The 14,166-nt window shown below is 39.1% G+C and overlaps 1 protein-coding gene across 4 annotated transcripts; it reads left to right on the plus strand.

The window, feature by feature from the left end:
* The first annotated feature begins 878 nt into the window (after positions 1–878).
* Positions 879–12,236, plus strand: AGR2 (anterior gradient 2, protein disulphide isomerase family member). 4 transcript variants are annotated; one of them, XM_014565114.2, is made up of 9 exons: positions 923–974; positions 3,209–3,267; positions 3,673–3,818; positions 4,081–4,144; positions 4,263–4,315; positions 5,686–5,759; positions 7,958–8,021; positions 10,285–10,368; positions 11,934–12,231. In XM_014565114.2, the coding sequence occupies exons 3-9, from the start codon at positions 3,680–3,682 to the stop codon at positions 11,981–11,983; spliced, it is 528 nt and encodes a 175-aa protein (XP_014420600.1). In that variant the 5' UTR covers positions 923–974; positions 3,209–3,267; positions 3,673–3,679; the 3' UTR covers positions 11,984–12,231. The 4 variants fall into 4 exon arrangements, with proteins under 4 accessions (XP_006191699.1, XP_006191700.1, XP_014420600.1 ...); XM_014565113.2 differs by having other exon boundaries at positions 924–956; XM_006191637.2 differs by lacking the exon at positions 3,209–3,267 and having other exon boundaries at positions 879–956; positions 11,934–12,236.
* Positions 12,237–14,166: the final 1,930 nt, after the last annotated feature.

Genomic DNA, 14,166 nt, shown 5'->3' on the forward strand with positions numbered 1-14,166 from the left:
AATTTTTATAGAGCCTGAATCCCATTAGTTAATTTTCCGTTATTAAAGATTTCTCCATTCTGAACTTTGAAGGATTGTATGTAGTTTCACGAAAACACAGGATTAAAGTTTTATACAGAAAATTTGAGTTCGCTCTGAAAATGTTGAGTGAACAACTGCACAATCTTGAATGAGAAAAAGTAGTCACAGATCTTAGTTTCTAGGTCTGAAAGACGGTGTAGATGGCTTCCTGCACGCCTAGGAGGAAAGCTTGTCATTAAATGAGAGAATATCCATGAAATACCTCTGCGTTCTTCGGAGGATAGTTGCTACAAGGCATTTAATAAAAATTCATAGTATTAGGGTATCTTTTTTCAATAACTTCCTAGTTTAAAAATATTATGTGAATGCTTGATTTGTGTTTTTTTCCACATCTATAGTAAATGTACATTTTGTTTGCCAGGAAGAGGAAGTATATTGTGTAAAATAATTTCTACTATAATGGAGGATAGCAGGTTATATGACTAGGCGTTAGAATTGTGAATCATCTCTTGTGGGTTTTCAACTAGAGGCAATCTGCCCAAGAGAGAGAGAAAAAAAATTCTACAAACCACAAACTCCAACCAATCACATAAAGACAAATCAGCCTGCAGACAAATCAAACGTCTTCGTTTAAAGCTTACCTGGAGTTGGCACTCTGCCCATCTTTTCCAAATCTCTTAACAGTATAACTCCACAGAGTTACAAGCAGGCATAATGGAAGGCATGCCCTTTACAACGTTATTTTTCAAAGCAAGGAATGCTTTAGCTCAGGGAAGAGTTGGAAAAAGAAAAGATCCTTTCAGAGTTTGCAACACATGAATACGGGATTAGTGGGTGGGGCTGAGGTGTGCTCAGGTGCATAAATAGAGGCTTGGGCTGAGCCAGCGCACTAGGAAGCTTGGACTGCGTTGAGGCCGCCTGGCTCACAAAGACAGGTGGGTGGGGACATCCAGGTAAGGCTCCTGACAGCCGCGTTAGAAGGGCACTTGTTAGCATGCGCTTTGGCCTCTGGTTACTGTGTAAAGTTGCAGGCAATCAACAGGCAAAGGAGTGCAGTTCCAAGGGCAGCGAAATGGGATTTGGAGAAGGAATAAATGGAATTTCCACCAAAGGCTTCCTGGAGCCTCTCTTTGGCAGAGCTATGTTCCTGAGCTTGCTTTCTCCTTTAGGAAATAAGAAGTTTAAGAGTAAGTGAACTCTAGGAGTTTTCAAGCCTGGCACAGAGCCCAGGGTCTTCTGTCTCAGTGACTGTGCCCCGATCACCATCTCATAATGCTCTGCTTCTCTCTCACTCACTAAAGCAAAGACCCGCAGGACTGTGAAATCTCAGCTCAGATTGGCTTTTTGGAACTGCAGTTCAGAATATGATTGCAAATCAGAAAACAGTTTTCTTTCTCTGTCTGATATGAAGACATTCCCTGTTGCTTTTTCAATCTTTAAATTCACGAGATAGGCTGTGAGAGATCTAGTTGCTTTCCTGAAGCATTTATGAATGGGGACACCAAAACCTCCTGCAAGTCATTCCTTGTTAAAGATAAGAAGACAGGGATACAGTGACCAGTAAAAGTCCTGGTTTCTTAGCATGTGTGTGTATGTCTCCAAATTATCACTGTCTTCCACGGTTAGCTTTCTGGCTTGAGGTGGTTTGTGCAGGAAGTTTGCAGAGCACAGTCTGTGTGTATTATGAAAACTCAGTAGAGTGAATCTCAGAAAGACAGCTCAGAGCAGGATGTTTGTACAGCAGGAGTTCTGTTCGGCTCCCTTGAGTCATCCTGCCATAAAACACGTATAACAGATCAATAGTTCCAATCTGTAAGCTGCGGAGTTACAGCAAAAGGTCCTGATAGCCGCTTGCACAATGAGAATTGCCAATGGACTACATAAATACTTCACCACCAGTTTACTGTTACTTTTTCTAATGTACATTAGATGCTGTTGCTATAAATTAAATGCAAAATCAAATGTTTGTTGATGAATTTAAAGCTGTTATTTGCATTCTGAATCAACTAATATTCCAAAAATATAATTATTCTCACATAAAGATTCTTGGTTTTGTTGTTTACCTTAAAAAAGAAATCTTTGTACTAAGAGGGCTGGGAATTGTTGACTTGTAGTGCACTTGAAGTGTTTCTGCAAAACACTGAATACAAAAATTGTTATTGGCATTTCTGTATCTTTCTGGGTACAGAAAATGAAGAAAGTATATTTCTTTTTTGCTTATGTCTTTTTTGAGTGAGACATTGTGTAGCTATGTACTATGACATGGATAATAACTGGTCAGTTTAATATAAGGCACTATCTGGATTTGGTAACTTGGCAGTGCCTTTCTTTTTTTAAACTGGCTAACGCTTAGCAAAGGTTTGCACTCAAGCAATCAGAACGTGAGAAATTTTACCCCTTAAAAACACTAAGCATTGATAGTCCATCTTGCTTCCTTTGTGGAGTTCATTTGATTTAATTTGAAACCTACTTCACAAGCGTAGACTTGCACACACAGTATGAGAACCAGGTGTTTCTTTTTAAGCAATTTCAGTCTTTGGCTTTACTAGCATCCCAGGTCTCCAGCTTTGCGTGGATAACCATAGTGATTTGCTTGTGCAGCTCACTTTGCTAGGTGGCTCACTCCCTCACCCACTCATGGATCTTATCTTGCTATTCACTTTCCTGTTCATAAACCTGCTTAACAGTAGTATAATATTCCCTGAGAATTAACTTTGAAATACTGGAAAGGAGAACAAAATTAACAGAGACATCTATGGGGTTGGTTTCTCTGTGTTATGAGTCACATAGAATATTTTTGTGCACTAAAGTGCATGCCCACAACTACCTACCTATACAGGCCCATGTAGAGAGTCAAAGAATTATTTCACTGGAAGAAATTTGTACTGATATATTTTAATCAACTTACAACCAATATATAGAGTTTGAGTAAAGGTTACACCAGGGAGAGAGTTGCGTGGGTGCAAGTCTTTGTTAAAAGATAAAGTTGGCAGTTTCTAAACGAAATTAGGAGTCATAATACTCAGGTCTTATTCTTCAATCGTAACGTCCCCATCTTAACAAAATGTTAAATAAGTATGTATGTTTAGGGTGATTTTTTTCCAGAGGGGAAGCACTGTAAAATGGAAAGATCCAAAAGCTTTGGTTCTATGCCCATCTGATTCATCTTCATTTCTCTGAATTTCAGATTCTCCATCTACAAAATTAGGCATTGAGGAGGTGGGAAAAGAGGAGATAGCCCTCAAGGTGACTTCTAGTACTAAAATTTTTAAAATATAAAATTTGAAAGCATATTTCCTTAGCTATAAGAATATATATACCTATCTACTTATTTTCTTAAAATATATAGATATCTGTATCTATTTCCATATCATAATTTCTGTGAAGAATCTTCATCAGTATATTTATATCTGTATGGAGCTATATCTACATCTATACATAGAGAGAGAAAGAGAGCGAGATATCATAGTATTATTCTTAGGAAAATTCTGTGGAAGGTAGTTTTTCACTCTAACTTCATGTGTTCAGTCTCATCTAAGCCTCAATTCCTGTTGTGTCCCATGGTTGTGATTCAACAGTGAAGGTTTGGAAGACTGCTAGTTCCCTTTTATTTTACTGACTTTTTGCTTATTTGTTTGTCTTCCATATCAGATCCGTCATGGAGAAGATCTCAGTGTCAGCTTTCTTGCTGCTTGTGGCCCTCTCCTACACTCTGGCCAAAGACACCACCATCAAACCAGGGGCTAAGAAGGACACAAAAAACTCTGGACTCAAACTGCCCCAGACCCTCTCCAGAGGTAGGAGTCAGCTTCTTGTCACTTCCAGTAATTCTTAATTGGGAGATTTAACTCTTGGTGCTGAGAGTTGTGTGCTGAACATATTTTCTTTAATGCGTTTGTTCTAGATTTATCGAAGTTTATAACTGTTTCTGCTTTCCCTGGAGGTTTTTCCTCTTCTTCAGTATCAAATCTGTACTGATCCTAGATTTACCCCTGCTTTTCAACAGCTTTGGGTCTGAAAATATAACAGCTTTAAATGTACTGGTTCATTTTGTTCTAGGTTGGGGTGATCAACTCATCTGGACTCAGACATATGAAGAAGCTTTGTTCAAATCCAAGACAAGGTAAAGACAAGTTTTGCAGCATTCTCTCAAAGCTCTCAAGAGCACCATCTAGTGATCTTTAGCTCTCCATAAAATCCTACTTATTAAAGATTATCCCATCTCTCTTTGTCTCCTAAAGCAACAAACCCTTGATGATTATTCATCACTTGGATGAATGCCCACACAGTCAAGGTAATTTACACTTCTAAATATAATTTCCTTTATAGGCTTTTAGCTTTAGGGCCAGGGTCCAGATCACTCATCTCTATATATCCTTAGCACCTCACACAATTGAATAAAAAAAGAATATTTTATGAACAAAAACATATTTTAAAGTCACTTCAAATATGTCCACATTTTGTGTTAACCACTGGTTCACATTAGAAACAACAACAGCAGCAAAAACAAGCTCTAGAATTCATTCTCAACTTCCTGCTTTCTCTTACAGCCTGCATCTAATACATCAGCCAACACCAGTGCTTTACCTTCACAATCTATCCAAAAGCCAGCACCAGCCTCACGGGCAAGCCCTGCTACACTCACACAGGGCCCAGTGCTCAGGAGCTTCCTATGCTTGGCGTAAAGCTCTGTTGTTGCCGTCTTAAGAGTCATAACAATTTTTGAACAAGGGGCTTTCTACTGTCATTCTGCACTGGGATCCTTATATGACAGTAGGTCCTGCCCAAATCTAGCCACTTCCTGTTTCCTCATTGCTACTGCCCTGGTCCAAACTAAGATCACATCTTGCCTAGAATCCTGTAACGGGCACCTGTCTGGTCGCCCTACAGTCAGTTCTCCATGCAGGAGCCAGAGTGAGGCTGTGAAGCATAAATCAGATCCTAACACTCATGTGCTCGAGTGGCTTCTCATCACTTGAGAATTTAAAATTCAACCCATGCTCCTGACCACGGCCCACAAGGCTGGACATGATCTCACCCCTGGCTACATTTCCTTGCTCACGACCCTCCCCTTGTTTTCCCTTCACTCCAACTACCCTGGCCTTTGTGTTTTTCCCCAAACATCTGAGCCCATTCCCGCCTCAGGGCTGTTGCTCCTGCAGCCCCCTCTGCCTTGTGTGAGGTACCCAACATCTCAGAAAGCATCACTCTCTCACTTCAGTGTCACCTCCTCAGAGGTCTACCCTGACCCTCTGTAACCCTTAAACCTCTTGCTTTATTTTTCTTCAAAGCACATATCTCCACCTAAAATTATTAGATACTTACTTTACTGCCTTGTTTACAGTCTGTCTCCTACATAAGCATTTGACCTCTATAAAGAAAGCACATTACTTTTTTTCATTGCTCTCCTCATGTGTACAGTGCCTACCACATAGCAGCCACTCAATAAATATGGATTGAAAAAAATTAACTAAAAAAAAATTAATGGATGAATGAATGAGTGATGGATTGAATGACAGAAGCAAAGTCAGTCAATGGCCTAGACAGTACTTCACTAATCATTTGTTGAAAGGGCAGAGTTGAATACTGTATTAAAAATACAGTTCAATATAAAATGTAACAGAGAGCAATGATTGCTTAATGATTTTTTTCTTTCTATTATAGCTTTAAAGAAAGTGTTTGCTGAAAATAAAGACATCCAGAAATTGGCAGAGCAGTTTGTCCTCCTCAATCTGGTTGTGAGTTTACTTTTCATCATCACCGCCATTTCTCTGTGGCTTAGTATTTGAAACAGATGATTCATTTTTCCTATACCTCTTCATCATACCACATTGCCTGGGATCTGTTCCAAATGTCTCATCTCATAGATTAGACAGAAAAGATTTGATTCCACTTAGTAATACGGCAATAAGCTAGGCAAAGTGAAAAAAAAAATCTTACACAAAAATAGTGTTCCTCAATTTACAGGGAAGTGACCATTAGCAAGAATATTAGAAGTTAGAACCACAGGGCTTCTTGACTGACAGAGGTGAGCACGAGAGTCAAATCTAGAAGAGTGCTCTTAATGAAATAGGGAAGAAAGAAAGAAGAGCTTTTTGAAAAGTGTGGACCAAGCTGATAAATTCAGCGTGGGACATGTTGAGTTTAATGATGAGGTACCTGGGGCATGGCTGTCTACATAGGCTGGACGTTGTTGCACGTGTGGGGAAGATATGAGAATTACCAGCGTGCAGGTGTTGATTAAAGGCAGATATAGATGAAATTGTGCAGAGAGAATATAAAATGTAAAACAGAACAAGGTCAGGTAGAGAATCACCAAGTCACTAATATGAAGGAGTAAAAGGAGGAAGAGGAGCCTGGGACGGGAGGTGAGTGAGGAAGGACTGCTGGCGTAGATGCTCCTTGAAGAAACCAACCTGTCAACCTGCGAAGAGGATGAGAGAAAGCGAGAGAGGGAGAAGCTCAGGGGACATATGGTTGGGTAGAGCAGTTTTAGGGGTGGTTTATTGACTGTTTGCTTTTGGAAAGAAAGTCCTGTTTGTGTACGGAGTAGAAGAACTTGTAAAGGCAGCAAGCTTGACCATCAGAGGGGCTGGGGATGAAGTCAGGTGGGAAAGCATGAGGCTACAGCTTTCTGGACTCAGACATATGAAGTGGAATTTGGAATGGATTGCACAGCTGGAGCGCTGTCTCTTCCAGGGAGAGAAGGGACATGGACTAAAGCTACTGGGGAAAGGGGAACAGGGAGGAATTTGCAAATGACAAAAACCTTCCAATTATTACAGCAACAGAAAAAATCTTGACCGCAGGAGAGTATTATTGCCTTCAAAATAAATCCTATCTAATCCCACATGATTGGCAAGGTAACTGCTCTAAAAACCAAACTGGTATCATGGTACTTATAACACCCCTCCCACGGCTCTTATCTATATATGAATAAATGTACGCACTGTGGCATCATATGCAAGACCACGCACGAGCTGACCCCTGAAGTACCTTTCTAGCATCTTCCCTCACCACCGCCTCATGCATCCCTATACTTTAGTCCCATCCAAACACTTGGTTCTAGAAAGTGCTATGCCTTTCCTCTACCTTTGTATCATCTGTCCCCCCTCTTGCCTGGAGTGATCTCATTTTCTATGCAACTGAGTCCTATTCATTTTTTAAATATTCCTCTTTACCCACTTCAGAAAGTCCTAGTGGAACCTGCATCCTGGGTTAAATAACCTGCTCTGGGCACTCGATGCACCTGTATACCCTCCATCATAATATTTCACCCACCAGATTCTCAATATTCACTTTCCTACTGGTATCTCCCACTATACAGTGCACTCATTAAAGATAACTACTGTATATTTCTTTTTTCTGCAAGGGGAGGTAATTAGGTTTATTTATTTATTTAATTTTTTGATGGAGGTATTGGGGATTGAACCCAGGACCTTGTGCATGCTAAGCATGCACTCTACCACTTAAGCTGTACCCTCCCCCCTGTAAATTTCTAAATAAAGACAACTCTAAATTTAAAAACTGATAAATGAATAAGTGAATGCTCAAGATAATCCTATTTGTTTCTGCAGTTTCTCCAAAAACGACTTCCATTTTTTTCGTTAATCTGTTTCCTCCTACTTCATCCAAGATGTCGTCCCCAGACACTGTAATGCCTTCCAAATTCTCCCTTCTTGAACTTTTTTGCTCATTGTTGTCACCTACATCAGCTCTTTACCTCATGTTCTGTGTCACCATCTGCTCTATCTTGTTTATTATTTCAAGCATGTCACTTGCCTCCCCATCTACATTATAAACTCTCTGTGTTAGAGATGTCTTATAGTGTCTTAAGGTGCCTAGCCCAGAAATGGACACATTTTTCTTTTAACAAATTTGAAAACAACTGAAGAATAAATAGACTAAAAACTGCTTTTTTTTTTTTAAACCTTAGTATGAAACAACCGACAAACACCTTTCTCCTGATGGCCAGTATGTCCCCAGAATTATGTTTGTTGGTAAGTAAAAGTGACAATGAGGTAAAATACACTAAGAAAATCATAGAAGTGCCTCCACATCTCTTCCTCCATCCCCGCTCCAGCCCTCCCCTGCTGCTCCACCATGGCCAAGGCCACTGTCAGATTCTAGCAAGGGGTTTCACATGACTTTCACTTTCACATTTTCATTAGAAAATGCAGGCTTCTGTTTCCATACATGCCATTTTTTCTTATCTGCTAATTTTAACTTTTCCTCTTCTGCCACAAGGACACCTGAGAAAGAAGCACCCTGCTAACTGTTTAAGTGGGTGAATCATTCTCCTGAATTGTGTCAGGCCTGTAAATATTTCTAATCAGGCCAACTTTTGATTTGTGTGTTGGGTCTTTCTGACATTTTTTGGAATTATTCTTGGGCAAGTTGTGAATATGGGCTGAAAGAAATCAAAGCAGCCATGTTCCCCTAGTCAGCCGGTACTTTTCATATGCCGTTCCCTCTGCTGGAAAGCTTTTCCTGCTTCACCTTCTGTAGCCCCACGTCACCTAGTTAATCACTGTCGTTCACTGACCTGCTTAAACTCCCACTAGGTGCTCTTGTGGCACGGTGTTCCTCTCAATGGTCACTCTTTCCTCGGTTACAATTTTGCATTTATTGGGTAATCGTTTAATAAATATTTCCCCCCTCCCATGGGGCAGGGACTAGACCTATTGCTGTTCACCATCATATTTTCAGCATGACCCTGTGGTAGACTCACAACATATATTTTAAATGATTGAACAAATGAGTTGAGTTTGGCTTTGATGAAAGTGATACTGATAAAAGGACCAGACATCATTAAATCCATTACCGAGCCAAGCTCACTCTGCTCAAGTGCTTCATCTATGTAATTCATCCAAGTTCACATTAACATATGAAAAAGTGAAGGAAGAAAAGGAAGAAGGCTGAACTGGGGCTCATTTTATAGATTTGATGTTGTTAGGATTTAGAAAATTTAGAAAACTTACACTGAAAGGGTCCTTGTCGGTCATCCAGGCACTCTTTTCGCAGTATTCCTGTCGAAGGGCATTTTAACCCCTGTTTGAGTCCTTCGGTCATAAGAACCAAGTCCCAGGCAGCTTGCTCTTCCTGCTCAGTAGTTCTCCACCCGGCCAGCAGGTTCGAATTGCCTGGAAGCTTGTTAAAAATCAAGCTGCACAGGCCACACCTGAAACCAATGAAATCAGAATTGCAGGAGGCGGGACACAGGTGGGCCTTTTTGGGGAAGCTCTGCATTGGATCTCAGTGTGCAGCCAGGGTTGAGAGCTTAAAAAGCTTTTCTTATGTTAATGTATCAGGAAGATTAGACCCTGTATTTGTATCCTCTGCACCAAGGAAGAGTGGAGTAGGTCTTAAGTCTTCCTCGAACAAACATAATGTCTGTTTCATGCATTTATGTTTGCTAAGCCTAGTCCTCACATTCTGAAATGACAGTCACTATCCACTCAAGTCTGGTAACAGACTTCGCATTCTTGCGGCTGGGTCCCATGTGTCCTCTTCATCTAATTTTCAGGACATTTTCAATCACTTCTTAAGGCAAAGTTCTAGACCTCTGTGTATCCTAGTACCTCCCTTTTGCATGCATCTTATTTATACCTTTTTTCTTCTTTAATTGATAACTTCAAGTTAAATATAAAACATGAAAAAGAAAAAAAAGATTTAAACCTAGAAGAATATATGTATAAGGGAAGACTCCTAAATCTGTATTTTAAAAATGCAGCTAGTTAACAAAAGTAAAAACAGAGAGGGCACTACACACTTATTTTACCTTTTGCTGCTCTTAAGGGCTTGCTTTCTTTTATTCATTAAAAAAAAAGACAAGGCTGGTTTTGAAAACTAGCATTTGATGAGAGTTTCTAGTTATCTAGGTTGCTCTTGGTAACAAATTTCAATTACAATGTAATCCTTTCAAAAGTTTAAAATAATTCTTTAGTAAAGAATTCCAATGTTTCCACCAAAAAACCAAAACACCACCCCAACAATGGATATTACCCTATTTCCAGGTTGCTATAGACAGGACTGCAGGGTTCGTAACCTTTCCCACAAAAACACTGCGCAACTGTTGAATACTCCCAGCCTGGCTTTGGGTACTGACTGCAGGGGCTGGATGGCAGACTGGATGGAGTAGGACCCCATCCAATGGGACACACTGTTCCTTTCATGGGATGAGGATGACTATGTAGGTTTCATCATGCAATAGAGGTTACTTTGAAACACTGTACTTCATCCCCTTTGGCTTTTTCTTTGTAGATCCATCCCTGACAGTTAGAGCTGACATCACTGGAAGATATTCAAATCGTCTCTATGCTTACGAACCTTCGGATACAGCTCTCTGTAAGTGCTACCCCCTCTGAATATCTGTACTAGAGTCCATATGGGCTGGGGAGAAAAAGCTGGGCTCAGAGACACCAGAGACTCAGTCTCCTAACGAGCCTTGTATCCTCTGGCAAATCACATTTTTTTTAATCTAATTTTTCAAAAATCTCAATTAAAGATGAATTATTTAGATGAGGTATATTTTCCTCTAGGAGGATCCAGACTACCTGCTTTTCAGGTTTCTCTTAGGCGTGCTTCACAACTCCTTCAATCACAGAAGTGAGTGCAGCAGTCATTGTGCTATTTGACAGTAACAGTAGCAATCTGCACGCTTTGGTAAATGTTTTTTTCCAAATGACAAAAGCAAAATAATTTAGTCCAGCTTGTTAAAGGTGAACTCAGATTCAACTTTAAAGACCAGTAGGAAAGAGACTAGGGCATAGCTCAGTGGTAGAGTGCACACTTAGTGTGCACAAGGTCCTGGGTTCAATCCCCAGTGTCTCCATTTAAATAAATAAATAATTAATTAATTAAACTAAAGGAAAAAAAAAAAAAGATCAGTAGGAAAGATGGTTCCAAATAGTTGCCAAGATACTCACTTCCCCTGGGATTGCCATAAAATAGGGGAAAAAAAAAAGAGAGCGATTCAAGGCAGATGAAATACCTCAATGGGAAACTGTACCTAGCTGTGACATCTAATTAATCCTCTGGGAAGAAAACTGGATTTTGTCCTAAGGACCATTTCACTCAATGACTAGTGGCTATGTAGACCTGCACTGCCAAATATGCCAGCCATGTGCTTAAGATTAAATTTAAATTAATTAAAAATTTAAAAAGTCAGATCCTTAGACACACTAAACACATTTTAAGTACTCACTGAATAGGCACTGAAAATTTTTCATCACCACAAAAATTTGTATTGGGTGGCTCTGACCTAGAACATTGTGTTGGGAAGGATAGTGAGGCTGTATCTGGGCAGCAGGAAAGATTACCCTGGTCCATTAGCGATGCCTCCAACAGGTGCTGGGAGGACCAGGGGAAACATATTCCAAGTGTACTGGCCATTTCTGAGATAGTAGCATATATCGTAATAAGACTTTGGGCTCCTCATTTAAGGCAGGTATGCTGTATCAGTAACATCACAGGGCCTTGCAGAAAAAGGCAATTTGTAGATACTAACTACTATATATAAAATAAATAAGCCACAGGGTCCTACTATATAGCACAGGAAATTATATTCAATACCTGTAATAGCCTATAATGAAAAAGAATATGAAAAGGAATATGTATAACAAATATATATATAATTGAATCACTTTGCCATACACCAGAAATTAACACAACATTGTAAATCAACTATTACTTCAATACAAAAAAAAAAAAAAAACTGGAAGACAAGTGTATTATAATAAAAGCTATTTCACATACTTTTAGAAAAAAAATTTACAATAATAAGATGACCAGCTAGTCACCCTAAGATGAAACAGTGCCCCATTAAACAAGGAATAGAATGCTTGAGTTTGGGAGTATATACATCTACTTATATAATTTCTGATGACTCTTGTGACTTTTTCCCGCATTAGTGCTTGACAACATGAAGAAAGCTCTCATCTTGCTGAAGACTGAATTGTAGAGAAAAAAATAAAACCTACAAACGCTTCCCTCTGTGTTAGGCTTTGAGACTTGGAACCAGAAGAGATATTAGAAGACTGTGGAGAAAGCAGAAGTCCTGGTGAACCTACTGGTTAGATTATGGTGTCATGTTACGAGAGCTTTTATTTTTAAACTTGGTTTTAAGTATACATGTATGAAAACAATATTGGATACTACCATAGTGAGCCATGATTTTTTAAAAAATAAATCCTTTTAGGGGTGTTCAAACTGTTACCTTTTTTCTCCCCCAACTTGGTCTTTCACACAAAAGCTATTCAGTTCATTCACCAAATAGGACTTTTGGACACAAAATGTTCAGAAAAGGGACAAAACGAGTTCAAATAATGAAGACCCAAAACAGTCAAAGTTATCATCTCATCTCACTATAGTTCCTCACTGGGTGACTTGAAGTAGATATGAGCTTGAACAACAGAGGCACCAAATGATATGTTTTAGTGGGAAAGAATATCGAGAAAGGCATCGCAAGAGAATCAGTGCCGAACTGAAGACAACTCCTCTTCACCCCAGCCAGGAATGCCGATGTATACACTTGAATTTAGCAATTCAATTTTAGTTAGATTTTGCTCTCAGAGAAAGCCTCTGATGGGTAGTTTTCTCCTTCAGTTGACTGATCTTGTGAGAAGGGCATTCAAAGAATGTCTGCATCCTTGAACACACCCCAAAGAAACCCTAAGAATCAACCTCAGAATATATGTGTTCCTTAAGGTTTGAGAGTACTGGCCTGAAATAAATCCAGATGATTTGTTCTCATCTTATTCACCAAAATGTGACTGGCTGTGGGAAGAGGAAAGGGCAACGATACCACGTCTTGAGGGGTAGACATCAGAGGTCGCTGCTTATCTTTGGAAAAGTTTAGCGAGGGAGTGGCATCAGATAGGGAGAGACTTTACCTACTTTTAACTCTTTATTCTGCCTGACAAAAGTTAGAACTGTATATTAACTTCTTCCCTACATATTTAATCTCACATTCATTGTTACATACAATTCCTTTATTACCCAACTCTCACTGCCTTCTTTAGTCCCTGAATGGCTGTGGTGATCCATGCAATGCTATGCATATTATCTATTCCTCGTCTTAATTAACTTTTGTTTGTCTGGAGAGATCCTTTTCTGAATAGATCCTTTGGCATTATGAACTTTTCCAGTCAACGCTTTTAAAAATATTTTTCTCTCACACGGTTGTCAAAGAGCTCTGCACAAAGAGGTTCTAAGCATACATTGCTGATTTAATAGTATACAAATCCTCAACAAAAATATCACCAGAGGGACTGGGCGCCCCTCTCCTAAGTAGGTAGCCTACATGTGCTTTAAAAGGTAAAACATCCCATTTAGTAAGCGCTCTGATGGTTAACTGGAGGAAAGAAAGAGTTTCCACTTGAAAACAAAATTTTTTAAGTGAAAGCAAGTTTATTTAGAGAGGTACACATTCCATAGACAGAACGTGGTCTGTCTCAGAAGGGAGAGTGGCCAAATATTTTGAATGACAATTTCTAAGCTATTCAGGTTTCCTCTATCGTACAGCAAAATAATACATGTGTTTTTTTAAATTGGGCTGATGTGTGAAGTAAGATTAAGTCCTTAAAATCCGTTGAATGATAAAATGTTCTTTTAACAACCCATATCATTAAAAATAAATAAATAAATCTTTGAAAATTCAAATGTCAAGGTTGCAAGGAAAACAACTCTTCCTTAGAAAAGCATTAAACACAGAGCAATAGTCATTAAAAAAAGAAAAAGTTGATTGATTTTGACCCAGTTTCCTCTACTTCTGAGAATTTGTCCTAAGGAAATCATTCAAGAGGAACAGTTCTGTGAAGATGCCAATAGCAACATTATTTAAACATACCAAAAAAAAAAAAAAAAGGGATAACCTCCAAGTCTAATGATTAACAGCAAGTGCATTATGTTGTCATCCATAAACATAATAGAGAAATAAAAAGCATAAGTGAAAACGAATTTAAGAATTTCTATGCCGTAACTGCAGCTGTAGGAAATGTGCACGTACACAGGTTAGAAAGATAATTTGCAAACATAAAAACTGTTGGTTTAAGCTCGTGGAAATGTTAACAATGCATGTTCTTTCTATCAAACCCTTTATTGTCATCTCACAATCTTTCCTTTGTGTTTAAATAAATGTTAGTG

The sequence above is a fragment of the Camelus ferus genome, chromosome 7, assembly GCF_009834535.1.
Source record: "Camelus ferus isolate YT-003-E chromosome 7, BCGSAC_Cfer_1.0, whole genome shotgun sequence".
In the NCBI taxonomy this organism is placed as follows: Eukaryota; Metazoa; Chordata; class Mammalia; order Artiodactyla; family Camelidae; genus Camelus; species Camelus ferus.